This window comes from Saccopteryx leptura, chromosome 5 (assembly GCF_036850995.1).
Source record: "Saccopteryx leptura isolate mSacLep1 chromosome 5, mSacLep1_pri_phased_curated, whole genome shotgun sequence".
Taxonomy (NCBI): Eukaryota; Metazoa; Chordata; class Mammalia; order Chiroptera; family Emballonuridae; genus Saccopteryx; species Saccopteryx leptura.
In genome coordinates this window covers 141,705,856-141,731,761 of record NC_089507.1, presented here as the reverse complement: position 1 = coordinate 141,731,761, position 25,906 = coordinate 141,705,856, and the positions used below count along the sequence as shown (strand labels likewise).

General features: G+C 52.2%; 1 protein-coding gene across 5 annotated transcripts in view; it reads right to left on the bottom strand.

Annotated features, from left to right (window-relative positions):
- DPP6 (dipeptidyl peptidase like 6) overlaps positions 1 to 25,906 on the bottom strand; it is a 573,115-nt gene that overhangs the window by 56,681 nt on the left and 490,528 nt on the right. For all 5 annotated transcript variants that reach the window (XM_066385521.1, XM_066385524.1, XM_066385520.1 and 2 more), the window contains exons 8-10: positions 17,979 to 18,099; positions 3,457 to 3,611; positions 351 to 448 (exon numbers count right to left, since the gene is read on the bottom strand). In XM_066385521.1, coding sequence (XP_066241618.1) covers positions 351 to 448; positions 3,457 to 3,611; positions 17,979 to 18,099 — 374 coding nt within the window. The remainder of the gene's footprint in view (positions 1 to 350; positions 449 to 3,456; positions 3,612 to 17,978; positions 18,100 to 25,906) is intronic.

Below are 25,906 nucleotides of genomic sequence, written 5' to 3'. Positions count from 1 at the left end.
ACAATTCTCTAAAAATAGGACGTCACAGACGGTTCCATGACTTCCACCAGGTTTTCTGGGGAAAGATGGCCCCAGCACGCCCCCCTGCTGGAGCCGGGCGGTGGACACAGGTAAGAAATCGTGGGACCTGTCCATCTGCTGGTGTTCCCATCCCAGGAAACCTACTCCTGAAGCTTATGGGACACTTTAGACAAAGACTTTCTCCTTGGATGTTTACACTAGCAGTAAAATACACCGGAGCCGGAAGAGACCACCACGCAAATGCAACCAGAAGAACGCCTCTGATAATTGACATTTTCTGACGTAACAGAGAGAGAGAGAAAGAGAGAGGAAAAGAGAGAGAAGCAGACCTCATGCGCGGGTCGTCCGGGGGTGTCATCTCCAGGTCATGGGTGGGTCCGTTTAGGCCAATGACGTGCAGGGAAATGCTGGGGTTTTCACATCCGGCCTGGGAAGGACAGAAAAGGACAGGGATGTGAGGAGGCAATCACCTGCTGCCCGGCTGGACGGTGCCCGGGCCCTGCAACGACGTCTGCCCAGGAGAGTCGCAGGCTGCGGCATCCTGGGGCTCAGCGCCAAGGAGCAAAGCTGCTGAGGCTGGCCTTTCCTGCATGGACGGGAGGACAGGAGTCCTCCGTCCACTGAGTGACTGAGTCCTCCGCTGCCTGGGAGGCTCGCCCCTCCTCATTAAAACTTTTTAAAAAATTTATTAATTTGAGAGGGAGAGAGAGGGAGGGAGGGAGGGAGAGAAACATTGATTTGTTGTTCCACTTATTTATGCATTCATTGGTTGATTCTTGTATGTGCCCTGACCGGGGATCCAACCCACAATCTTGGCATATCAGGATGATGCTCTAACTGACTGAGCTACCTGGTCAGGGCCTGCCCCCTTCTCACTGCTCCCAATGACCTCGTCTGTCAGTGCCAGGCGAGTGCCCCTCCACTCGCTTAGTCATCAGTGTCAGGAAAGAAACCAGGCAAGGAGCAGAACAGAACATTCTAGAAAAGAAGACCATTAGTGAAGCTGGCTGGGCAGGAAAAACAAAGTTCTTTGGAAGGAACTGGACCCCCTTCCCTGCTCACCGCTCTGCTCCCTCTGCCCTGGGGACAAATGGCACCAGCCTGGAAGACGTAGGGGACGATGTGGCATTGCCTCCTCAGCAGGACAGTGGGCCGGACCGACACCCTCACTCCCTCTGCTCCCTGCAGAGGGTCAAGTTCAGGCTGAAGAAGGACACCCGCCCCACGATGGGGCAACCCACCAGCTCAAGGCTTTGATTTAGGAGATGGCGGGATGGGCAAAGAACATCCGAAGTCTGTTGGCCAGAATGGGGTGACTATTAACACACGAAACTGCAAACCCCGTGTGATCTAGGGTTTCGAGAATCTGATTTCTGAGCTCCTGTCCCAGGGCTGACTGTAAAATCAAGGACATCACCCATAAAAGGGTTCACCCGGAAAACCATCCCAACTGTGGGTAGTCCAGTGGAGGTCAGACAGCCCCCGGCTGTAATGTATGTATGCGTGTGCACGTGTGCATGTGGCGGGCACGTCCTGCACACGTTGCTAAACCTTGTTTCCAACTCTAACCCTGGGCCTTTCGCAGGGTTTTAGTAAACGGCAGGCTGGACCAGAAGTGAAGAAATTCCGTCAGCAGGCAAACCCGTGTCATGTGTTGACACGGAGGTGCCCCGAGAAGGGGAACATGGCAGAGACAAAGGCTTTGGCCTGAGAGGACTCACGCCTCTCCCTCTGGGACCTCCCAGGATACTGGCCACTCGGACCAAAGAGCTACAGAAAACCAGTCTGTCATACCAGCTGTTATGGGCTGAATGTCTATGTCTCTTCCAAATTAAAATGTGAAGCCCCGATCCCTAAAGGGATGGTACTTGCAGATGGGGACTTGGAGAGGTAACGGGTTATCCCCCCATGACAGGGTCAGTGCCCTTACAAGAAAAGGAAGAGACCAGAGCTCTCTCTCCGCCATGTGAGAGCGTAAGAGAAAGTCACTGTCTGTGACCCGGAAGGTCGGCTCTCCCTGACCACGTTGGCATCCTGATCATGGACTCCCAGCCTCCACTTTGTGAGAAGTTAAAGTCTGTTGTTGAAGCCTCTGGGTGTGTTGTGTCTGCTATAGCTGCCCGAACTGACTGAGACACGAGAGGTGTCCTTTCTCTGCACCTGGTTGGTCACACCTGTACACTATCGTCCTTCCTGCTGCAAACTGTTGGCTGGCGTGACCAGGGGTGTGGCTTGTGTCCAAGGCCCTTGGCTTTTCAGCTCCCAAGCCGTCTGATGGCTCGGGGGGCTGAGGCTCAGTGCCCTGGGCAGAGGTTGGAGGGGTACTTCCCCTGATGGGGGAAGAAGATGTCGTTACCAGGTGGGTATGGGGGTCTGGGGCAGTCTAGTGCAGCCCGTGGGTTTTCTAACAGCTGCTCGTGCGTGTCTACGGGAGCTGCATCCAACCTCTCAGACATCAGCTTTCTCCAACTGGATGGGCCATAGAGGTTTGGGGTCAGGTCCGCCCCCTGTGGCTGTGCTGTTCTAATTTGCTAACAGAAGGAGGGTGGACGCTGGTCCCTGTCCCACTCACTGTGCCCTTGTCTTCTGCCAGCTCCCTGTGCCAGCAACTTGGTCTGAAAAGCAGTTCAGACCCACCGCCAGCCAGAAAACGACCAAGCACAAAACAGCCCAGCACGGACTTCGGGGCACAGTGGTGGACAGGTCCCTCTGACCTCTCAGAAACCCAATCCTAAAAACAGAAGGAGGAGAGAGTGTCCTAAGAGTGGGCAGTGTGAGTTTTTTTGTCACCCAGGAGCACGAGTGGAGGGAATGTATTTATTTTGGTTAGAATAAAGCCCAGCCTGACCAGGCAGTGGTGCAGTGGGTAGAGCGTCGGACTGGGATGCGGAGGACCCATTTTCGAGACCTCGAGGTTGCCAACTTGAGCGCGGGCTCATCTGGTTTGATCAAGGCTCACCAGCTTAGACCCAAGGTCACTGGCTTGAGCAAGGGGTTACTCGGTCTGCTGTAGCCCCATGGTCAAGGCACATATGAGAAAGCAATCAATGAACAACTAAGGTGTTGCAACGAAAAACTAATGATTGATGCTTCTCAGCTCTCTCCGTTCCTGTCTATCTGTCCCTATCTATCCCTCTCTCTGACTCTCTCTCTGTAAAAAAAAAAAAAAAAAGAAAAGAAAAAAAAGAATAAAGCCCAGACAAAAGAAGAACGGAGGAACGGCCGTTCGATGAGTTAAGATAAAATAAATTTGCCGATACATTGAGCTTCACCGACAGGGACGGAACGTGGTGTCACGGGAAACGGTCAATCTGACCCTGCTGACCGCACTGCTCCTGACACGTCTGATGGTCACAGCACGTTTGTTCGGGACTGCGGGGTGGGGGCGCGGGCGCGGGGGGACAGTGCAACTGGCCCCTGCGGCATCTGGCTCACCTTGGGGTAGTGGTAGGACTTCACTGTGGGGTACACGGCGCCCGTGTAGGCTGGGAGCTCCATCACGGGCACACGGGAGTCATTGATGGTGGCGTAGGCGAGCCGTGTGCCGTCCGGAGACCACCAGTGGGCGATGTGGGTCTTCAGAATCTCCTCTACAGGGAAACAAAGTGGGGAGACGTGAGCACTCGGCACATATAGAGGGGGGTCCCTGTGAGCTGCCGGGATGTGAGTGTGTCCCCCGGACACAGAATTCCTGCAGCGGCTGAGCAGTCTCCCCAGGGCCCTGTGCAGGTCCTCATCCCATGGGGCTCAAGAAACGCCCGGTGCTGACACCAAGCTTGGTACCGTCAAACCCGGTCGACCCAGACCCAGCTGGATGGGGGTCGATTTCCTGGAAACCATTTATTTGGACACAAATTTGAGCATTAGGAACCTAACATGTGCTCTCTGAATTAAATTATTATTGTCCTGTTGAGTTGGTCTGAACACCAGAACCAGAAGGAAGTCCGTTCACACTGAAGCAGGGCACACCCAGGCCGACTCACGAGAGAGAGAGAGGGCTGTGCTGGGGACCGAACCCCAGGAAATCCCCGCCCAGCCTCCTGGAGATGCCAGGGAGTCATGCCTACTGTGTGCATACACATTGTGTGTACCTCATGTGTATACCGTGTGCACAGTGTCTATACCAAGTGTATACCGTGTTTAAACTCTACGTATATTGTGTGTACACTATATATCTACCATTTATACAGAGTGCATACTGTGTGTCCTGTGTGCATACTATGTGCATAATGTGTGAATACCGTGTATATTGTGTATCCTCTGTGTGTACCACGTGTATACTGTGTATCCTGTGTGTGTAGCACGTGTATATTATGTATCCTAAGTGTGTACCATGTGTATACTGTGTATCCTGTGTGTGGCATGTGTATATTATGTATCCTCTGAGTGTACCACGAGTATACTGTGTATCCTGTGTGTGTAGTACGTGTATATTATGTATCCTCTGTGTGTACGTGTATACTGCATATCCTGTGTGTGTAGCATGTGTATATTACGTATTCTGTGTAGTACGTGTATACTGTGTATCCTTTGTGTCCTTCTCTTCATGCCTACACATGGACTCCCTTGTGCACAGCCATGCAGAAGGGAAAGGTGCTCACAGCCCAGGGCGCCCCTAGCTCTGGAAGGAAGGACACAATTTCATCCATGCGGCAGAAGACAAAATGGCTTCATTTACACCAGAGCTGAAGCAGAAACTGCGATTCTCTGAGGTGTCCACAAGAGATACCCCTTACTCCCAACCTGTCCCACAAGCGTCTTGGCTAACTAAAGTTTTTAACTATGGATGAGTTCTGCAGGATCTGATATCTATTTCAGGAAGAACAATGCTGCTGCTGTGTGTGTGTGTGTGTGTGTGTGTTAAGCTGCTAGGCCACACTCCCAGGTGCCACAGGTCAGAGACCTGGGGACCAGAGGCTGCTGCCGGTGCCACTGGCTCCTAAATCAAGGGATGCTTTCTCGTACATGGTCTCCACGTACTATAAACTAATTCCCTCCAGCGCTGTTTCTGAGATAACGGTCAACATGACTCCACAATCACACAACACGAGTCCCATTCCATGAGGTGTTATTAGGTGTTCATCACCGTAAACAAGCTCCGTGCACCTGTTGTGACGGAGAGGTGGTCGAGGGACCTGGAACCAGAACGAGTGGCTGGAACACGGCGGAGAACAACACAAACTGGAACAGAGCCTGGGGTGCTGGCCTGTGGGGAGAAGGGTCCTCGGTGGCCAGAAGCAAGGCTGGGTAGGGTGGGTGACCCTCAGCAGGGACCCGATGGCCGCAGGATGGAGATGGGGCTCTGGGCCATGCTGGGGAGACCCTGCTGCCATTCTGTCTCCTGAGGGGGTGCCAGAGGCAGTCTCTTGGGTCTGGGGACGCTGGCCAATGGTGCAGTGTGTCTCTCCATCACTGACCACTGTGAGAAGGTCTCCCGTTGCCAAGTGACTTCTGCGTGGGGGCCCCCAATGCATCGTGGGACCTGTAGCAGCAACGCCAGGAGTCAGCCCCTTCACCATGTGTCACTGTCCTAAATACCTCTTCCCTGCTCTATGTCCTTTCTCCAAGTGTGCCAGCAGCTAGTGGGGACCCTGACCCAATGTGACCTAGGCTTGCTGACAGACTCTGCAATCACACAGTGGGGTTCCATCCCCCACAAAGCCCTTGGTAGACTGTCCACCACTGGTCTCTCCCCAGGCCTGGGGCACCACGGCTCAGTGACAGTGGATGACAGGCCCCAGGGTCCTGGTGTCCAGCCCACTTCTGCTTCCCCCAGAGGCCCTGGATGAGTCCCTCTCTGTCCAAGGGGCCACCTCCACCAACCCCTCCACCTCCAGCGCCTGGGATCTAGTGGCATCCCATGCATCGACTCAGAAGCTTTTCTGGCGCCAAAACAAAGCCCAAGGGTCTGTTAAAAGAAAAGAAAGGAAGGAAGACAGCCACCTCTCCGGGGCCTGTGATTTTCCAAGCGTCTTCAGCCGCCAGCAAAGTGACTTTCAGGTGCGTCTGGAATGAGGTGAGTCAGAAGCAACTCACCACAGAGCCATCTGCTCCGTCCAGACAGGGCGGCGAGTGACAGGCACCAGCAGATGGTCTGGTGGGAAAAACAGGCACCATGTGCCATGCACCCTGTGGGTGATTCTGCTTGGTCACGCCCGTACTGCAGGGCTGGAGGGAGGGGGCTGATCGGGGTGCCAGTGTCGTCCCCCAGGGAGTGAGTGGAATTAAGGGGCAGAGGGAGGGGGCGGATTGCACCCCGAACCAGCATGGGTCGCCTGGCGTGGGTCTCACATGCACACACTCACAGAACTCTCTGCCAACCCAGGAGAGCCCCAGCAGAGGCACGGCGGTCTGCGGCTAAGCCTCACAGACGGACGAAACTGATACCACAACCCTGAAGATACAACGTGGCTGTGTCTTCCCTGTGAACACAGAGCACCTCCTGAAAGGGCAGAGGAGGCACATCACCCCTGCCCCCAACCCCCATGTGCAAAGTCAAGCCACCCTGCTGGTCAGACAGGCCCTGCATGCTCGTGAGCGGGACCAGGAGCGGGAGGGCTTGGCTTGCTGCGATTCCCACCTGTGCGTGTCTATCTCATCTTCAGACTTGTCCTAGGGCCTAACGGGAACCACAGCTTTGGTCAGGCCTGAGCAGGACGGGGGGCGGGGGGGAGGGCGAGAGAGAGAGAGAGAGAGAGAGAGAGATGGTGAAAGAGAGATGGATGAGAGGGGATGAGAGGGAGAGAGAGGGAGAGAGGGAGATGGTGAAAGAGAGAGATGGAGAGAGAGGGAGAGGGAGATGGTGAAAGAGATGGAGAGAGAGAGGGAGATGGAGAGAGAGTAGTGAGAGAGAGAGGGAGAGAGAGATGAAGAAATGGAGAGAGGGAGGGAGAGATGGAGAGAGAGAGATGAAGAAATGGAGAGAGGGAGGGAGAAATGGAGAGAGAGATATGAAGAAATGGAGAGAGGGAGGTGGACAGAGGGAGGGAGGGATGGAGAGAGGGAGAGAGAAAGATTACGGGATGAAGGCTGAGCTGGGTTGAGGACAACATATTTCTGTCAGTTCCACCAGCAAACGCCCATTCCCACTGAGCTCAATCACCACTGTTCAGAGAATTCAGGCAAAGGATGACTTCCAGCCATAAAATGTGCAGGATGGAAGAGAGATGGGGACCGGGGCAGGCAACTATCTGGGGTGTTGACAACTGTTCGTCCCTTTCCATTTCATGCCATCCCAAGATGCCAGCAAGTACGAGACACTGCGCCCCGCGTACAGAACCAGGCGGCCTCTGCCCACCTTCCCCAACGCCGCTGGGCCACATGGCTCCTTGGTGTGCTCCCGCTGCTCACGGAAGAGATAACGAAGTCTGAGAAACAGGGAAAAGGAGGCAGCAGGGGGAATCGTGACTTTTTTTTGGCACTAATTACAAAAGGGCCTATTCTGCAAACGTTTTCTTCAGGAACACCCGCTTAAATGCTTGCAGGCCGTGACCAGAGGTCGCTGAGGAACAGAAGTGCAGAGAAAAAGACCCTCTTTCACTGACCGAATGACTCGCGCAGTGGACCCTCGCCTGGAAACGCAGCGAGAAGCTTGCCGTCTTGAGCGAGCCCGGAGAACGTGTAAAGAAAGGGGGAATATGTACTCCCTCACCTATCCCGACCTGTCCAGGGACCATGGAGGAGTCAAACGAGACACACACACTTGGGGCAGCCACTGGTCAAGGCCGATTCTCTCCTGAACGTGCATCTGTGTCACTTGAGCGCATAGCGGGATCGGGGTTGATGCTCCTCATTTCTGGTCCCCTGGATCTTGAAGAAGCCAAGTCCCCAATTTGGGGTGTCACTCCCTCATGCCTAGCAACATTAGGGCTCATCCAGTAGCATTAGGCCCCCTTGGGATAGAAACCACTCCAGCAAGGAAAGGACAGTCCAGCAGAGGCAGCACGAGAGGGGGTGTTGCTACTTGTCTCCCGAGAGTCACCTGGGGCACTAGTTCTCACAGATGCCAAGGGCGTGGTGTGTGCATTTTGTACCGATGCTCGGGTCCCACTCCAGGTAGAAGAATCAGGATTTGCCGGGGTCAGGGGAGGGCCCTGGCCCCGATTCCACCAAAGCCCTGCAGGTGACTTTGGTGCACATTCTGGTTAAGGGTGACGAGTCAGCTCCACAGGGAGCAGCCGCTGAGCCTGACGCAAACACGGATAATGGTAACAGGATGGATGGGCTGACGGAACGTCATGATGGAAGGTCAGGGAGGATGTGGGGCCGACAGGGCGGCCTGGAGAGTCCCAGAAGCCACCAGGAGGCTGGAATCAGTATTGGATGCCTCACTGACAGCCACACCCAGGGGCTCCCCGGACCAGAGACCAAGCACGGGACAGAAGTCTGGCTACAAAGAAATCCCAGGCAGGTTAGGGACACACAGACACGAGGTGGAAAAGGAAACAAGAGGCTTCGGACTGCTCTGGGGAGCTTGAACATGTGCATGTTCTCAGTTACCCTGGCACACATGATCCTGCAGGACACGCCTGGAAGGAGGTGTCTGCCTCATCTCCCTGGGCCGGGCGAGGTGAGGGCGGGACCTGGGACTCCTTATGTCGGGGGCACATGGGCTGACCCCCCGCTTGTAAATCCCAGCATGCACACGTGTGGCTACCGGCTGTGTATGGTTTGGGGCTGGGCAGGGGGTGCAGACACCACGCTGCATCTCTGCGACTCGGAGATGGCACACAGAGACAGCATCGCCTAGGAAAACATCTGGTTTCGGAGGCCGAGGGCTGTCCTGGGAGCCCAGGCTGCAGCCCCTCCTGCCTCCCCCCCCCCCCAAGCTTCTCCTTGACTGTCACAACGAGGGACTGGCTTCTGTCGCCTTTTCTCAACCTCCCACCTCGGAGCTCCCCTTCTCACGGCAGAACGTGGCAGCTCCCCCCATCTCAAATTCACCTCAAAACACCACGTCTCCTTGCAAACCACCTGCGTTTCATTCTGCATGACGGCACCTGCCTACGTCGGATCAACACAGCACTGTGACCTACGCTCCTCTGCCCCATGTGTCACCGAGTGTGGCTGTGGGCCCGCGGACCTCCTGACGTGGCCTCGGTCCCCTGGTCTGACTGACTCAGACACTGACGGACCTCCTGCTGGGCAGATTCTGGAGTGCCGGTCAGCAGGGCACCAGCAGGGCACCACCGTTTCCCGAGGTCTCAGCGAGGTAACCACCAACTGCAATGCAGGAATTTGTCCCCCAGGGGGGCGCCACGTGGGTGGCAGAGAGATGCAGAGAGAAGCATGGTGCTTGGTAGGGACCTGCTCTGCCACGGGCTCCTGACATCCCTGAGCCACCCCCGGGCCTGCTCACTGGCCTCCCAGACTGGAGGGGACCTTCAGGTAGCATGTGGCCGCCAGTGAACCCTCATGTCCCCAACCCCCTGGCGTTACTGAGTGTGAGCAGGTAGACTGCCTGCTCTGCGGGGCGGAAAGGGTTGTAGAAAACGGTCTCCTGCCCACAGGGTCCTAGTGACGTAAGGGGGTAAGTCTCAGCAGATACCAGGAGAAACAAACAAGCCTGGCCGCCCTCGTCCTTGGGCAGGCGGCCCCGAGAGGAGGGGTCTTGCTGCAAAATGAGTTTGTGTACATTTAAAAATCATTCAAGGCCCCACGAAGGAAAGGCCCATTGGTCCGATTTCAGGTTTGCTCTGTCTTTGGGTGGGGAGGGACCTGCTTGTGCTGAGTGACAGGCCAGATGCCTCTGCTGACACCATCCAAGTGTCCCTCCAGGGCGGTCACACTCGCAGCCCATGGGGAGGAGGCAGGTGGACAGGGAAGGACGGGTGGATGTGGGACTGACCTCACTCTCCTTTGTCCTTCCCTGACTCTTCTGAACGTCTTATTTCAGAGTGCTAACAGTCGGGAAAGTGACTCAGACCATCCTGGGAGGCTTCCTGGAGGGGACTTTGGGAAGAGACCGAAGGCTTACGAAGTGGCGTGGACAGCATCCTGCCCTGCAGAGGTCAGCTGTGCGGCCAGTTGGTGCTGAGGACAGTGGACTCTGGAGCTAGAATTTCAAGATTCAAATAATGACACAGCCTCTCATTAGGGATGTCACCTTAGGCAAGCAGCTTAGCCTTTTAGTACCTCAGTTTCCCCATCTGTAAGACAGGGATGGGAACTGTATCGACTTCGCTGGGCTGTGGTGGGGAGAGTTTTATGTCACTTATCACACACAGACACACTAGTGCCTGCACTCAGTAAGCGTTGTCGAACATCTATGGTTACCATGGCGCTGCGTATCGACCAGGGGGCTTCGCAGATGGACCATTGGGGGCCCAGCCGAGAGAACAGAGAAGATCTACTGGTAGATGACCTTGGACCAGACCGTTTGGTGACAAGAATGAGTCACAGCCCACCATCTGGCTCTGTGCCTGGTGAGCCCGGGAGCTGCTAACAAAATAACCTCGCTATCGGGGGATTTTGTTAATGATCCCCCTCGTTGGTCCCCTTGACAGGAGAAGAGAAAAAGGGCACATGGTCCCATACTTCTCTCAAGGGTCTCAGCAATTCCCGCTGCCTCATTAAGAACAGGAAGCCTCAGGGGACGCACGGAAGAGTCAAGAAATGCCATCCGGGGCACTTATTTTTTGAATGCATCTGCAAAAATGTCCATTTCTTCTGCAACAAAACAGCCCAAACAGACAATCTCCCACTCAAGTCCTCATCCCCTTTCTTTGTGATATTTAACAAAAAGTTGGGGAGGACAGTAACTAGGGAATCAGGGCTGACCCAGGGCAAAATGGTAATCAAAATGGAGGAGACCTCGCTGTGACGTCCCTGGTCGAGAAATCACTTCACTGTGACCTCCTTCCTTTCCCACAGGGCTGTTATCCTTCCTCCTTACAAAACGTACAGACAGAATGCGAGGGTGCGTGCATACTTTAGTAACCTTTCACTTATTTTATTATTTTTATTCTTTGTTTTTTTTTTTTTTTCTGAAGTGAGAAGCGGGGAGGCAGAAAGACAGACTCCCACATGCGCCCAACCAGGATCCACCCAGCATGCCCACCAGGGGGCGATGCTCTGCCCATCTGGGGCGTTGCTCTGTTGCAACCAGGGCCATTCTAACACCTGAAGTAGAGGCCATGGAGCCATCCTCAGTGTCCGGGCCAACTTTGCTCCAATGGAGCCTTGGCTGTGGGAGGGGAAGAGAGAAATAGAGAGAAAGGAGAGGGGGAGGGGTGGAGAAGCAGATGGGCACTTCTCCTGTCTGTGTGCCCTGGCCAGGAATCAAACCCGGACTTCCACACTCCAGGCCGACGCTCTACCACTGAGCCAGCCAGCCAGGGCCAGTAACTTGTCATTTAATCTTGAATATAACCACTGCAGGTAGGTGCTATTGTTTTTTAAAATTTTTCCTTTAAGGATATTAAAGGGGAATAAAGTTGAAATAATTTGTGTAAATGACCAGCTGGTAGTATGTGAAAGGTGTGGACCTATGGCAAATAAGGGAAGATGAGTGTATGTTTGGCTTCCCCTCCACTCTGCTTACCTCTGTCCACCATGACCCCAGTGCTCAAGGACAATGACCTTGGTCAGTGGGGGACACCTGTCTCCACTAGATCACCTGTCCAATGCCACCCTGTCCATGCCAGCTGCCTGGGGTCAGGCAGCCAACCAAACATTGTGTTTGAAATTCAGCTCCTGGAACATGTTCAGTTTACAGAACGGGGAAAATCCATCTGTAACTCTTGACCTTGACATTAATTTAATAATCTACACAAGAGATTGGTTGAGTGTCTTTGGCAACAATGTATTATCAGCCCGATAATGATTTCTAATATCCTTAGACGGCCGTATTTTCTTCCCGGTGTTTTGCCAAAGGTGATCATCGCATTCATAGTCGCAAGAAGGTTAAAATGATTGAGGTTCTGAAATTGGAATTTTAATTGGAGAGGGGCTTAACCACGGACTGAGATATACCACAGTTTGGATTTATGAAGGGATTCTTGAAAGTGCTGACTTTTAAAAAAATTTTATCTTCTCCTGAAAGTTAGAATTCATTTTTTTAAAAATCGTAGCACAAAGCAAAATTATCACCTTAAAATTAAATGTAACATTTCTTTTAGACCCTGGCTTTAGTGTTAAAATTTTATGATGGGAACAATATTTCCTTTTCTGGTGCATCCCAGAAAAGCTTATCACAATACATATTTTCAAAAGAGAATTGGCCCAGAGCCATCGTCACCTCAATCAGCCCGAGCCCTTCTGCCCAATTCTTTCTTAATATCAGTGAAAACATATTTTAAAAACAATGTGTATCAGACAGGAAATTAGGCTTCAAGTGCTTTCTTTCTTTCTTTTCTTTTTTTTAAGAGGAAGGTTAATTGACTAAATTATAAACAACCCCCAGAACAGTTTCCATGCTCAAATGCATCATGTGGTTCATTTTTGTCTGTTCTCGCTGTCTGACATGGACAGAGACAATCTGGACTGCAGGGGAGCAGCTCCGAAATTCTATGTGAAGGAGGAGGGATGGGCGTCCCCGTTGCCAGGGTGTTTGTGGGATGCAGACGGAGTTGCCGGGGGAAACAGAGGCGGCCAAGTCGGGCACATCTCGAGCTCAGCGCAAAGCCATTCCTGTCCCCACCCGCTCCATCCCTCTGAATTTTCTGGGACTGAGGTCATCGCCTCGAACTGGAGTTAGCTCCACGGACCGAACATCAGGCGAATGAGGTGAGGTCACTGTTCCACGGGACAGGACCCTGTACCCAAGCAGGGCAGCCCTTCCTCAAAGACGGGCTGTGTGTGGGAAGTGAAGAGGATGGGCGAGTGGCATAGCCCAGTGCAGGCTGCCTAGGCCCTTCCTTTGAGAACAGCTGCCTTGGTGGCCGTCTGCTGCCCAAGGTGGATGATTCACAGATTGAACATGGGAACGTCACTGGTGACTCCGTGAGTACCGGCTGAGTCTCACGCATGCAGTACCCTCCCCGGAACAGGGGGGTGGTCTCCGCTTTCAAGTGAAAAAACAGACTGAGAGGGGACCCTTGGTGCCCATCTGTGCCCACTGATGACTGAGGGATGATCGAGTGCCCTAAGCCACCCGTGTATTCCTGTTGTGTAAAGAACGTCAGCGGCCCAGCACCATAGGACCAGTTCGCCAGGTGTTTACAGGAAGATGCTGTGAGGCCTGCAGTCTGAGAAGAACCCCCAGAGGCAGAGGTGAACATCCTGATGGAACAGGGGAGTCAGGCTGCTTCCTGGGGCGACGCTTCCTGTGCGTCCAGAGCCACTCACATCCTGGAACGACAATGCTCGCCAGGCAACACCCCAACCTTGGGACGACGGTGCCCTGTGTCCTCAGAGTTCCCACCAGAGGGCAGGGCCGTGTTCTCCGTCAGCTTCTCCGAGCCCACTTGACAGAGGAGAAAGTCAAGGCCCGGGGACCTTGGAAACTTGCTCCAAGTCAGTGTCAAAGTCTCTCTTCGATTGTGGCCGCAATGTCACGACCACCCCGACCCTAAGTGGGTGGCGGCCTGGAGACCTTCTCCAGTGACCCGTCATTTACCTGAAAGCCCGGAGCTGAGGGGGACAGAGCCAGGCTCAGCCTCCTAATTTCTGGCTCACGGCTGTTCCCAGGACCCAGTGGGGCCTGGCCAGCCCAAGAATCAGACCATGGCCGGTTTCCTGTCACACTCTGCGCGGCCTGGTGGGTAAGGCCACCGTTCAACATTTGGCGACTCCATCTGCCCGAGTCACCTTGGTAGTGCCCACTGTCACCTTTCAATGAGACAAGAGACACGTTGAGACAGAATGCAGGCCAGGAGACGGGGCTTGGGGGTCACTCCTGAATAAAATGCCCCCCAGGTTCCTGACAGTTACGAAGCATCTGTACCCCACTCCCTGGTGCTGTCCATACTGGAGAAAACCGAAGTGTCCCGAGAAATCCGCGTCCCGGAAAATTGCGGGAGGCATAAATACATAATACATAAAACACGCCCAACGGATCTGTATTCGGAAATAAACGGCCTCATTCTAAACACAGGAAATCTGCTCTATTCTCACTTGCACCTGCTGCCTTCTCCTGCTACTAAATATCTTACCCAAGGTGCAGAGAACCGAATTAAATCGGGGTGCGGGCGGTGAGGGGGGACAGTGGCGCTGAAAGAGAAATGGGCGTGGGTCAAAAAGAGCGACTACTTTGTGCTGCTCACAGCCTCCCTTGCCTGTCAGCGCCGTGCTCTGCAAATGACACACCCAGCACCTCATGATCATCAGACACCTGCCTGCCCGTGTGGGTGGACCCACTCCCGAGAACGGGAACCAGGTGACCCAGGTACGCGGCCGGCCACCAGAGGGCAGCGTCCCTCCTTGCACAGCTAGTGAGGAGGGAAGGACAGGTAGGTGTGAGTCTCCACCCCACCTCTGGATCACTCAGATTTTTGGTATGACCTCCCGGCTAATAACGTGCAGAGTCTCCAAAATACTCTGATACACGGCGTAAATACGACTGGCCTTCTTCTCCCCACCCCCCTTGTACTGGAAGAGAAAGATAAGAAATGCTTCTCTCTGTGGCTGCAAACATCTGAGGGGGACATTTTCACGGAGCTGTTTTTGTGGGGTGAGCTGTCCAAGGCCCTCCATGCTGCCCCATTAGCCCTACAGGTGTGGACCCACAGGGAGAGCCAAGGATGTGCCAATGGCTCCCTGCAAGTCCACCTGCCACTCAAAGACAACTCAGCCGCACGCCATGCAGGGGGACAGGGTCCCTGGTCATTCTCCTATAGGAAGGACAATATTCTAAGACCATGGGGCAGTGGCAATGCAGGCAAACCAACTTTAGGTCCTCAAACTGTAGTCACAGTGGGGTTTGAACGGCTTGGCTGAAATCCACCGTTACCTGTGTCCTTCCTCCATCTCCCTCTCTGTCTTTGATCTCTTTGTGTGTGTGTCTCTTTCTCTCTGACTCTGTGGTTCCTTCTTTCTGAACCCCCCCCCCCCCTTCACTAGCTAAGCATATCTGGTTTGGTGTCACCTGCTTTGGGGAGGACATGAAGGGACATCCCTGTGCCGTGTCCCTGTCTGCCCCTGTACAGCTGGAGCCCCTTTGTTCCAGCCCACCCACTAGGAAAATGTGAGGCGAAGTAAATATTTCATTATAAAGTCATCTGGTGTGAATTCAAACATCCTGCAGTCACGCTGTGTGTGCATGGCACTGACATTTATATAAATATGAAAATCTTAGCGGTGGAGGGGTCCTGGAGTCACCTGGTCCACCCCAGCCAGAATTTCAGAACCGGGACAAGGAACCAAGGCCCAAAGCGGCAAGAAAACAGGTTTTTAAAAGGGCTGAAGAGCAAAGGCTGGTGTGAGCGTCGGGGTCTCCAAGGAAGCTGGCCCCACTGGTGCACACGGGCAAGGAGCCTGTGGTCAAGAGACTCGCTATGCTCAAGATAAATATATCTTATTGTATAATCTCCAAGATTTATAATGAAATCTTGTCTTGGAGAGACAAGACTTAGAGTCTTTGGTTATCGTTATAAACACTATTGATCCAAACCGTGAGGCTGGAAGAATGTTCAGTCCCTCCGGATGTCAGCAACCCGATCGGCTAATGGGGAGGATCAAATTCATTGGGGTTGACACACGACGGCTTTGGGGACAAATCCATCACTTTTTGTATGACCCATGAACCGAGAATTGGTTTTGCATTCTTAAACAGCCAAAAAAAAAAAAAAAAAAAACCCTGAAAGAATAACGTTATATTGGCATGTGAGAATTACATGAAATTCAAATGTCAGTTTGCGGACACAGGGTTGTCTAACTGCTGTCTCTGGCTGCTTGGACACAGGGAGGACAGCAATGGGTAGTGGCGGCAGAGGCTGGCAGACCCACAGAGCCTAAAATGGTTACTACCTGGCCCTTTGCAGAGAAAGTTTGCCGACGCCTAAATGAGGTGGCTGTCAAGGTCCATCTCTGCCCCCCAACCACAGTCCCTAAGTCTGTGATTAAAGAGCCAATAACCACGTGGTTGGTATTCTTCCAAGAAAACTCAGATGGGAGGCATCCGTGGGGTCAGGACACTTTGTGCATGTGACCTCCCAAAGGGGAGAGGACGCGGCAGCAGGTGCCAGTGTTGACGAAAGCCCTCCCTGCCTCCGAGTTTTGGCGCGGGGGCTGCATGTGAGGACAGGTGAGAATGGCCGTTCCTAGGGAACATCATAGCCAAGAGATGGGCCGGCAAGGTCTGATGGGACTTGAGGGGCACGTGAGGAGGCCGTGGGCCAGCCCGGTGGGCAAGGACACCCCTGAGAGCCCGTCTGAACGGCTACCACATGCTCCCGTGATTCGGACATTCCTAGCCCCTGCCTTAGCGCCCTGTTCCTGTGCTGACACATCCAGAAATCCAGGAGCCCAAAGACGGCACTCACTGGACCAGAGGGCACACAGAAGGGACGGGTCTGCAATAGGTCATCTCATCCATTTCCACATCAGAGTGTAACGAGTCTCTATTGAGCAGTTCCAGCCTCTTCTCTGTGTCTCCCTGGATGTGGCAAAAATTTACACGCTCTCCAAGTCAAGGTTGTTAATACCTGATGGCGCTGGAGACAAGCAGTGCCACTCTGGTTACATGAAATACCAGATGCATTAAGTGAACTGCGCAGAGGCACGGCTCCCCGTGTGAACCAGTGCCCCGTGGCCCGGTGCCACCAGGGCCTGCTGACTTTTCCTGACGCGGACAAAGCTGTCGATACTGTCAGTTCATGGCCTCCCTGGGGAGTCATGGATGACGTGGGATGAGCCAGTAACGGCTCTACGCGCTTACGAAGCATCGCTGGCCCCAAGGACACGGTCTCTGGTGCTTATAAAAGAAGAGAGCTGGCTCTCTGTCAGGTGCCGCCAAGGGGTGAGTGGTGGGACTCCAGCTGGGGGCTCTCCCTGTGGAGGGTAGGCCCCTGAGGTGAGGAACATCAATCTGTTCCTGTATGTGTCCTGATCAGGGATTGAACCAACAACCTCTGCGCTTCAGGATGATGCTCTAACCCACCGAGCTATCTAGCCAGGGCTCCTTCTTCATCATCATCATCATCATCATTATTATTTTATTATTATTTTTTTTGTATTTTTCTGAAATTAGAAGCAGGGAGGCAGACAGACTCCCGCATGTGCCTGACCGGGATCCACCCGGCATGCCCACCAGGGGGTGATGCTCTGCCCATCTGGGGCGTCGCTCTGTTGCAACCAGAGCCATTCTAGCGCCTGAGGCAGAGGCCATGGAGCCATCCTCAGCGCCCAGGCCAACTTTGCTCCAATGGAGCCTTGGCTGCAAGAAGGGAAGAGAGAGACAGAGAGGAAGGAGAGGGGAAGGGTAGAGAAGCAGATGGGTGCTTTTCCTGTGTGCCCTGGCTGGAAATCGAACCCAGGACTTCCACACACCGGGCCAACGCTCTATCACTGAGCCAACTGGCCAGGGCTCATTATTATTATTTTTAAAGGGAGAGTCTGGAAATGAAACTAACTCACAGATCAGAAATTGGCAATCTTTAAAGTTTACTTTCCCATTATTAAAAATAAAAATAAAGCCCAGATTCTGCGAGGCTCCCAACCTCAGAAACCTGAGCATCAGCCTACAGACTCTTCCAGGGAATGGTACTGAGTCGATTAATGCTATTGTACATCGGCTGCCACGGCTGTTAAGTATTTGGGACGCCACCGTCACACCAGCACCATGTCGTGCACCTGCCTCGTAGGAAAGTTTCCTTTCAGTTGATTTGCTAAAGCAGAAGCCAAACTTGACTTGCAAAGCAATGACCTTTGTATCGTGTAAGAAAGAGAGCAGAAGATATTTGAAATCTCCTGGTTACGGATTCTGGAGGTTAGCTCCAGAGTGTGCTTGGATCTCGCAGGGGCAGCAGTGACCACGGCGCCCACAGGACCCCACCCCTTGGCCCCTGGGTGCATCTCACCTTCATACAGCCAGTCGCTGAGGCCGTTGTAAAGGACTCCCTCCTTCCCAGTCGAGACCACGCGGATGGCCTGCTTCCCGACGTGTGCACAGTAGTAGATGTTGTTTTCAAAGATAAATATCTAATTTGGGAAGACAGAAAACCAAACAAAACACCCTGTTAACCAAGAATGTGGATATAAATAGAGTGCTCTTAAAAAACCCCGAAAACAGCGTTGTTTTTTTGTTTGTTTGTTTTTTCATTTTCCTCGTGCGATTCTCTGGCAGGACAGAGGTCGTCCCAGGATCCCGTGAGTCCACCCATGGTGGGTAGAACCCATGTTTGGGTTAGCCGGAGGTGCAAACTCCACACCGAGCTCAACACACGTCACCTGATGTCATCCTTCGTTAGGACTGGACAGTCTGTCGCCTGATACTTTTGGGTACTTTGATGTCAAAGGGCATAGACCATTTTAGCAATCATATTTTTTTTTTCCTAGCAATTAAGACGAGCTGGGATACCGAGCATCTGGGGTTCATCCACTTAATATTCGTTAACATTTATTCAGCGACACCTACTCCGTGCGCAGTGACACAGGAGGTGGGACACATAGCATGTTTTTATTCTACGGACAATCTGGTTAAAAAGAAAAGGACAAACTCATAGGAAAGAGTCCCTATGGCAGGGGTCAGGAACCTATGGCTCGCGAGCCAGATGTGGCTCTTTTGATGGCTGCATCTGGCTCGCAGACAAATCTTTAATAAAGAAAAACAATAATGTTAAAAATATAAAACATTCTCATGTATTACAATCCATTCACCTCCTACCGCTCATGTTCATGGTTGCGAGTGGCTGGAGCCAATCACAGCTGTCCTCCAGGACAACACCAAATTTTTATTGGATAATGCGTAACGGTACACAGATCGTTGTATGGCTCTCACGAAATTACATTTTAAAATATATGGCGTTCATGGCTCTCTCAGCCAAAAAGTTTCCCGATCCCTGCTCTATGGGGATAGGTGGAGCTCTGGGAACATAAAACAGGACCCCCTCTCATTTAGGCTAAAGGACAGGCAAGGAATCCCTGGGAGAGTGATTGAGAAGAAAATCGGTTTTTTTTGTTTTGTTTTTTGTGTTTTTCTGAAGTGAGAAGTGGGGAGGCAGTCAGACAGACTTCCACATGCGCCCGACCGGGATCCATCCGGCATGCCCACCAGGGGGCGATGCTCTGCCCATCTGGGGCGTCGCTCCGCCGCAATCAAGAGCCACTCTAGCGCCTGAGGCAGAGGCCACAGAGCCATCCTCAGCGCCTGGGCAAACTGCTCCAATGGAGCCTCGGCTGCAGGAGGGTAAGAGAGAGACAGAGAGGAAGGAGAGGGGGAGGGGTGGAGAAGCAGATGGGCGCTTCTCCTGTGTGCCCTGGCCGGGAATCGAACCCAGGACTGCCGCACGCCAGGCCGACGCTCTAAGGCTGAATCAACCGGCCAAGGCCGAAAATTGTTTTATTGTGGACAAACAGGCATGGCACAAACGTGACCATCTCAGCTGTGTTCTGGGGCAGTTTCGTGGTGTTGAGCACACGCACACTGTTGTGCAGACGTCACCCCCGTTACCGCTAAATCCTGCTCTGCCCCCCAAACTGAGACTCCACCCCCATGAACACTAACTCCCCCCCACCCTGCCTCACCAGCTACTGCCACCCTCCACTCTATTCTCTGTCTCCCTGAACTTGATGACACCAGGGACCGCACACAGTGGAGTCGCACATTTTGGTGCTTTTGCGACCGGCTTCTCTCACTATCCTCAAGGAGCCTCCGTGTGGCTGCGGGTGTCAGTGTTGAGAAAGTTATTTTTAAGCTGGGACCTGAGCATGGGGCAGGCTGGAGATGGGGGGGTGCCGGGGCAGAGATGTTGGGGCACACAGAAGAAACAGTTTGCGAGAAGAGTGGAGGCGGGCGTGGGCACAGCTGCCACAGGAGCCGGGCAAAGGTCCCCTGTGGACTGTCCCGCTAGGGGCACGACAGAGGGGCTGGAATGGAGGCCAGAGGGGTGGCAGCAGGCAGTGGAGCGTCCGCCTATCAGGGAGCAGCTGGCAGACCTTGCCAGAGGCTTGGGAAGGGGTACAGGTGAGTGAGATGGGAGCCTTCAGAAGGTGACCCGGCAGGAGTCAGCCCATTGTCAGAGGAACCGCTGAGGGTGCAGACCTCAGGGCTAGACCCGCCGGCCAGGAGCATGAGCAGAGTGCTGCCCGCCTGTGGGGTGTGAACTGAGCTCCAGGGAACACGGTGGGAATGGGCCTAGGTCATTATCGAGACCTTCTCTTGGGCAGCTGGGGGGATGGTGACCCAGATGCAGAATGGGGGTCACCGGAGGACATTATGATTTGGATCCTGCGCCAGCCACAAACGCTCTGTGGAGAGGGACAGCCTCCATCAGTGGTTCTTGAATTTTGATCCATGCTCAAATGACCTGGGAGCTTTTAACCGCATCCCCTCCCCCAGTCCCTCAGCTGGCCCAGCAGTCACTATCTAGGGGTGGGGAGTGAGAGCCAGGCACCTGAATTTTTAGGGAACAGTCCACGTGATTACAACATGCCACCCAATGTACGAGGCTATGGCCCGGGAAAAATTCGCAATTCCTCAAGGTCTCCCAGGTAAACGAGGCTGTGTCCTCAGACACATCGATGAGGTTTGCCCTGTGCTGTCTGTCTGTACCTCTGATCCCTGCCCTACAGGGACTTCAGAACAAGCCCCTTGTAACACTCCACAAATGCCCGACGTCTGGGGGACCCGAGCTCTGTGCCCCACAAATGGCACTCAAACTGGCTTTGTGAAAGAAATCCCGCAAAAAATATGGTCAGGGCAAGAGGCCAGGGAGAGATGGTATTTTGTGCAGTACAGGAAATGGTGGGGATATTGACTTTCTTTTTTGAATTGAAAACACAAAGAAGGCAGTTTCCCAAGACTCCTCTTCTTGGTGGGACGGCCCAAAAGGACGACCGGGTGTCCGTTTTCTTCTTAGGCTTTCTGGAGCCAAACGAATGCACTTCCACCAGAAACATGCTAGAAACCTTCCAGACACACGAGCCCTCCTCACTCTACTTCAGTCGCTGGCCTTACGCATTTGTTTGCCTGAGAGTAAGATGTATCACAAAACCTTAACTTCTTTGTATGGGTTCAAAGCCCAGCTGTCTGTCTTTGAATCCAATGAGGTGGCAGCCAATTAATATTATGAGAACGCAAAATACGTTAGCATAGATGTGACTCCTCTGCCCGCTGAGACTTTCTTTCCCGTGGAAGGAAACAGAAAGGCGGAAGGTTGCGGAAGGTGCTAAGGACAGCGTGCATCGGCTTGGGTGGAGGCTGTGGTACGTTTTTCCTTCAGACCTTCCCGTCAAGACAGCCTCCTTAAAGACAGTGGCAGCTCCTGAGTTCTATCTGTGGTTACAGAACGGCAAGCACAGAAAGGTTAGGGGTCGTGGGGTGCCAGGCCTTGGCAAGATCGGATATGGAGGCGAGTGGCTGGCTGTTTCACTTTCTGTCCACAACCAGGCACACAGGTGGTGCACCTTGTCTCAGTGTTCAGTTCTTGCAGGAGTCCTTCACCTTCCCAGGTGTGGCAGGTGACATCTGGCTCAGAGTCACACCAGCTCAGAATGTGAGGACAGCAAGCCCCTCCCCTGCACGGAACTTCTTTTTGTTAACTGAATTTATTGGGGTGACATTGTTTTTTTCTTTTTTAGGAAGTGAGAAGTGGGGAGGCAGAGAGACAGACTCCCACATGTACCCAACTGGGATCCACCCAGCATGCCCACCAGGGGGCATTGCTCTGCCCATCTGGGGCGTTGCTCTATTGCAACTGGAGCCATTCTAGCACTTGAGGTGGAGGCCACAGAGCCATCCTCAGCGCCCAGGCCAACTTTGCTCCAATGGAACCTTGGCTGCAGGAGGGGAAGAGAGAGATAAAGGAGAGGGGAAGGGTGGAGAAGCGGATGGGTAGGCACTTCTCCTGTGTACCCTGGCTGGGAATCGAACCCGGGACATTCACACGCTGGGCCGATGCTCTATACTGAGCTAGCTAGCCAGGGCCATAAGTGTACATTTTTATTGCCCGGAATTATTGGTGTACTTGTCGGGGTAAAATCTATATCTACTCCCCAGAGCTGTTCTCCCTTATGTTGCGTGCATGTATCTCTCTTTTCTGTGTACGTGGTATAAAGAAAAGCTATCCCAATATTTACTCAGTGAGGTAGCTGGGGTTTTGACTAATTGAGGCTTTATTCGACTTTTCTGGGTATCTGGAAAGCTCATACAACTTCAGGTAATTCATTCAGTAGGAATTAATATTCCCTCCCCTTCCCTCTTGTGTGTGTATGTAGATTAAGTGCTATTTATACCCTCAATATTTTAAAAACTGATTCAAAGGAGATGGCAGGGAAAGCATGCATCCCCATGCTCACAGGGAGGTTACGACAAAGCTCAGAGAGGTGGGTAATAATTATTTCAGGAACCAGGAAGGAGAGAGTTACCATCCTTGGGTCTAATGTTGCTTCTAGTTCCAGAAAATCAAGGCCAAAAGGGGAGCCCATGGAACAGCTCAGCGCTTGACGTAAAGCTAGCAACACAGCTCAGGGTGTGATGGGGAGACAGAAGGGATACTGGACCGGACGTGGAAACCCTCAATTCTAGTGGAGGCGACCAGCTGCCTAGCTCTGTGCTGGTGGCCAAACCTTACTGAATTTCACCTCCTTCTCTGCAAAACACCAGGCTGGTTGAGTCACTCTCCAAGATTTCCTCCATCATTAACATCATTGAATCTCAAAGTCTCATGAATATTTAGATCAGGAAAAGACCTTCAGCACATTAATTAGCCATGCTATTAACACACTTGTCTTTAAAAGGCGAACCGCCAATCATGAAGTAGACATTGAACATTCATAGAAAAGCTCACAAGCTGCTATCAAGGAGAAAGCAGATTCCCTGCATGTCAACAACAATCCCCGATTATCATACCATCCTGGGTTTCTGTAACGGATGGAGTACACTGATGTCCCTCATCTTGAGAGACACATCTTGGCAAGCAGTGACTATTCACTATAGCTTTATCTTTGTTTCCTGTTTCTTCTCTTGAGTTATTACATTTCTTGAGCCAGCATGGTTTTGCTAACATCTCCGTAGTAAATAAGAGTAAAACAGATCCTACTGACTGGTGGTGGTGCAATGGACTGAGTGTTGACCTAGGATGCTGAGGTCCCAGATTCTTTGAAACCCAAAGGTCACCGGTGTGAGCGTGGGCTCACCAGCTTGAGTGCGGGGTTGCTGGCTTGAGCGAGGAATCATTGACAAGATTCCTATCACTGGCTTGAGCGAGGTGTCGCTGGCTCTATTTGAACTCTGTGGTCAAGGCACGTATGAGAAAGCCATCAATGAACAATTAAAGTGCTGCAACTACTAGTCGATGCTTCTCATCTCCCTCTCCCTCCCCCCCCTCAAATAAATAAATAAATAAATAAATAAACAGAGATCCTCTTATCGATGATATGAAATTTAATTTAAAGTGTGTAACAGAACAGGCTTGATGGTCCTAGTCATGACTGTCACCATGGGTTCAGCAGTGGTCCTTAGAAGTTATGTATTCCTAAAACACACCGGAGAACCCTTGTTTCAGACCATTCCAATCCCACAGGAAAAATCTCCATGGAGCTAATGCAAACCAGTGGAATACTCCACACTGGAAAGGTCAGTATGTCCTTGGGTGGCAGACATCGGTCAGGTGCATGTCTCTATCTGGCTTTAATTTCAAGGTGTGCTATAAATGTCACCTCTGGTCCCCCGAATGGTTTCAACAACAGGTCACAGAGCAAGCAGCAGATTAGAATTTCCAACAGTGGGCAATAAAAACAAAACAAAACACCCCTTCTGCATTCAGAACTTAACAGCTGGTCCTCCTCTGTCTAGAATTAGACTTTCCGCAAACTCTGTTTCTCTTGCCCCGGACGCCTGGTCTAGCAACGCCATTTCTGATACACTGCCCCTGGACGAGGAGACTACGAACACCGCCAGAGGCCACGACTGTGACTTTTCGGAGGGCATGTGTCCTGTCACTGGCCCTTCCTCGGGGACCGAGAAGCCATGCCCATGGTGTTGGAGGAGCGCACATGGCAGGGCAGAGTCCACACCCACAGAGAGAAAACCGTCGAGGCGCGTTCTAACTCACACGGTTTTACACTGCGGTCAACCAACTCCAAAGACTCATCGGTTGCCAAAAGCAGCCTTCCGACTCCAACTCCAAAGGAGTGGATGGACTCCCAGACCTCTCTCTAAGGCGATGGAAAAATCCATTCACCACTCGACCCCCACCGGAAGTTAACGGGCACTTTTGTATGTAATCCAAACAGCAATGGCCTCTGGCTGTCAGCAAGAGGGGAGAGGACAGATTGTCCTGATCGAATCACTTGAGTCACACAGCAGGTAGGTGAGTGTTTGTCATCTTCGGTGGGAGGGTTTATTAAAGCCAGAAACACCCTCTCCCTGGATGACGCCAGCCCATCCCATTCACATGCTTTGTCTGGGACGTTGTTCCAGGGGTGACACGTCTCAGAACTCTTCTTCTCCAAGGTGACGACGTGATGAACGGCCCACCTTCTCCCCAGCCTCCAGGGACTCATTAGCTTGTCTGCTCTGTGGATTATTCCAGGCCTTTGAAGTTCCCATCTCCCCTGGCTCCCGATCTCCCATGCTGGTTAGGGCTCATTAGCAGCTCCCCGGAGGGTGAGCGGGCAAGTGGAAGACCACTGTCTTTGGCATTCATGTCCACAAGACCTTTCCGGAGCTGCTGCGGCCAGGACTGGCTCCCGCTCAGCTGTGGAACACCCCAGAGATCATCACTACCACCTTCCCACTCCCCCCACCACTGTCTTTCCTGTTCTGTTATTGACACACCAAGACGATAAAAGATCAATGGACCAAGAATAACACCAGGCAATTTATCAGGACGAGATCTGGGGTATTAAAGTCATGGAAAATAATAGACGTCTTATCCAGTACAGGTTAATTTAATCAACTGTAGGGTAGAACTAAATTTATGCTGATTGAAATAATCCTGCAATTGAATATATGGGCAAAAAATTTTAATCCTAGAAAAAAATATATATATACACACACACATATATATATTTAACCGATATAGCCTGGGCTGGTGAATAAGCCCCAAAGACGTAGAAAATAATGTGTATACATGTATCAAGAGTCTCGGAGAAGTGTTTCTGTTTTTTCCACATGAGGACATTTTAGGGTCAAAGCTGTGCCACCTCATCAATTACAATATGGAATATTATAAATACGATAGGTTTCCAACAGGAAAATGGTGACCTTTTTGTAACTCCAGTCAACCAAATACAATGTCAGTATTAAAAAAAATTATGTGCACAACAAGCATCTAGTTGCATAAAATGCTAATTGTCTTGTAGTCGGCAAAAAGTTGGGATATGAAACCAGTTTTAACTATAAAAAAGACATAGTTTAGAGCATTAATAATAATTGTCTATACACATTGGGTAGGTTGGTACTGCTAAAAAGGTTTCATTTTCTTTATTTTTTAAGCGAGAGAGAGAGAGAGAGACAGAGAGAGACAGAGACAGAGACAGACAGGAAGGGAGAGAGATGAGAAGCATCAACTTATAGTTGCGCTCTTTAGTTGTTCATTGATTGCTTCTCATATGTGCCTTGAGCGGGGGGCTACTGCCAAGCCAGTGACTTTTCGGCTCAAACCAGCATCCATGGGGTCATGTCTATGATCCCGTGCTCAAGCTGGTGACCCTGTGTTCAAGCAGGCGACCTCGGGGTTTCAAACCTGGGTCCTCAGTGCCCCAGGCCGATGCTCTATCCACTGTGCCAACGCCTGGTTAGGAGAGGTTTTCTTTTCTATTTCCTGTACTTTTTCTACTTTCT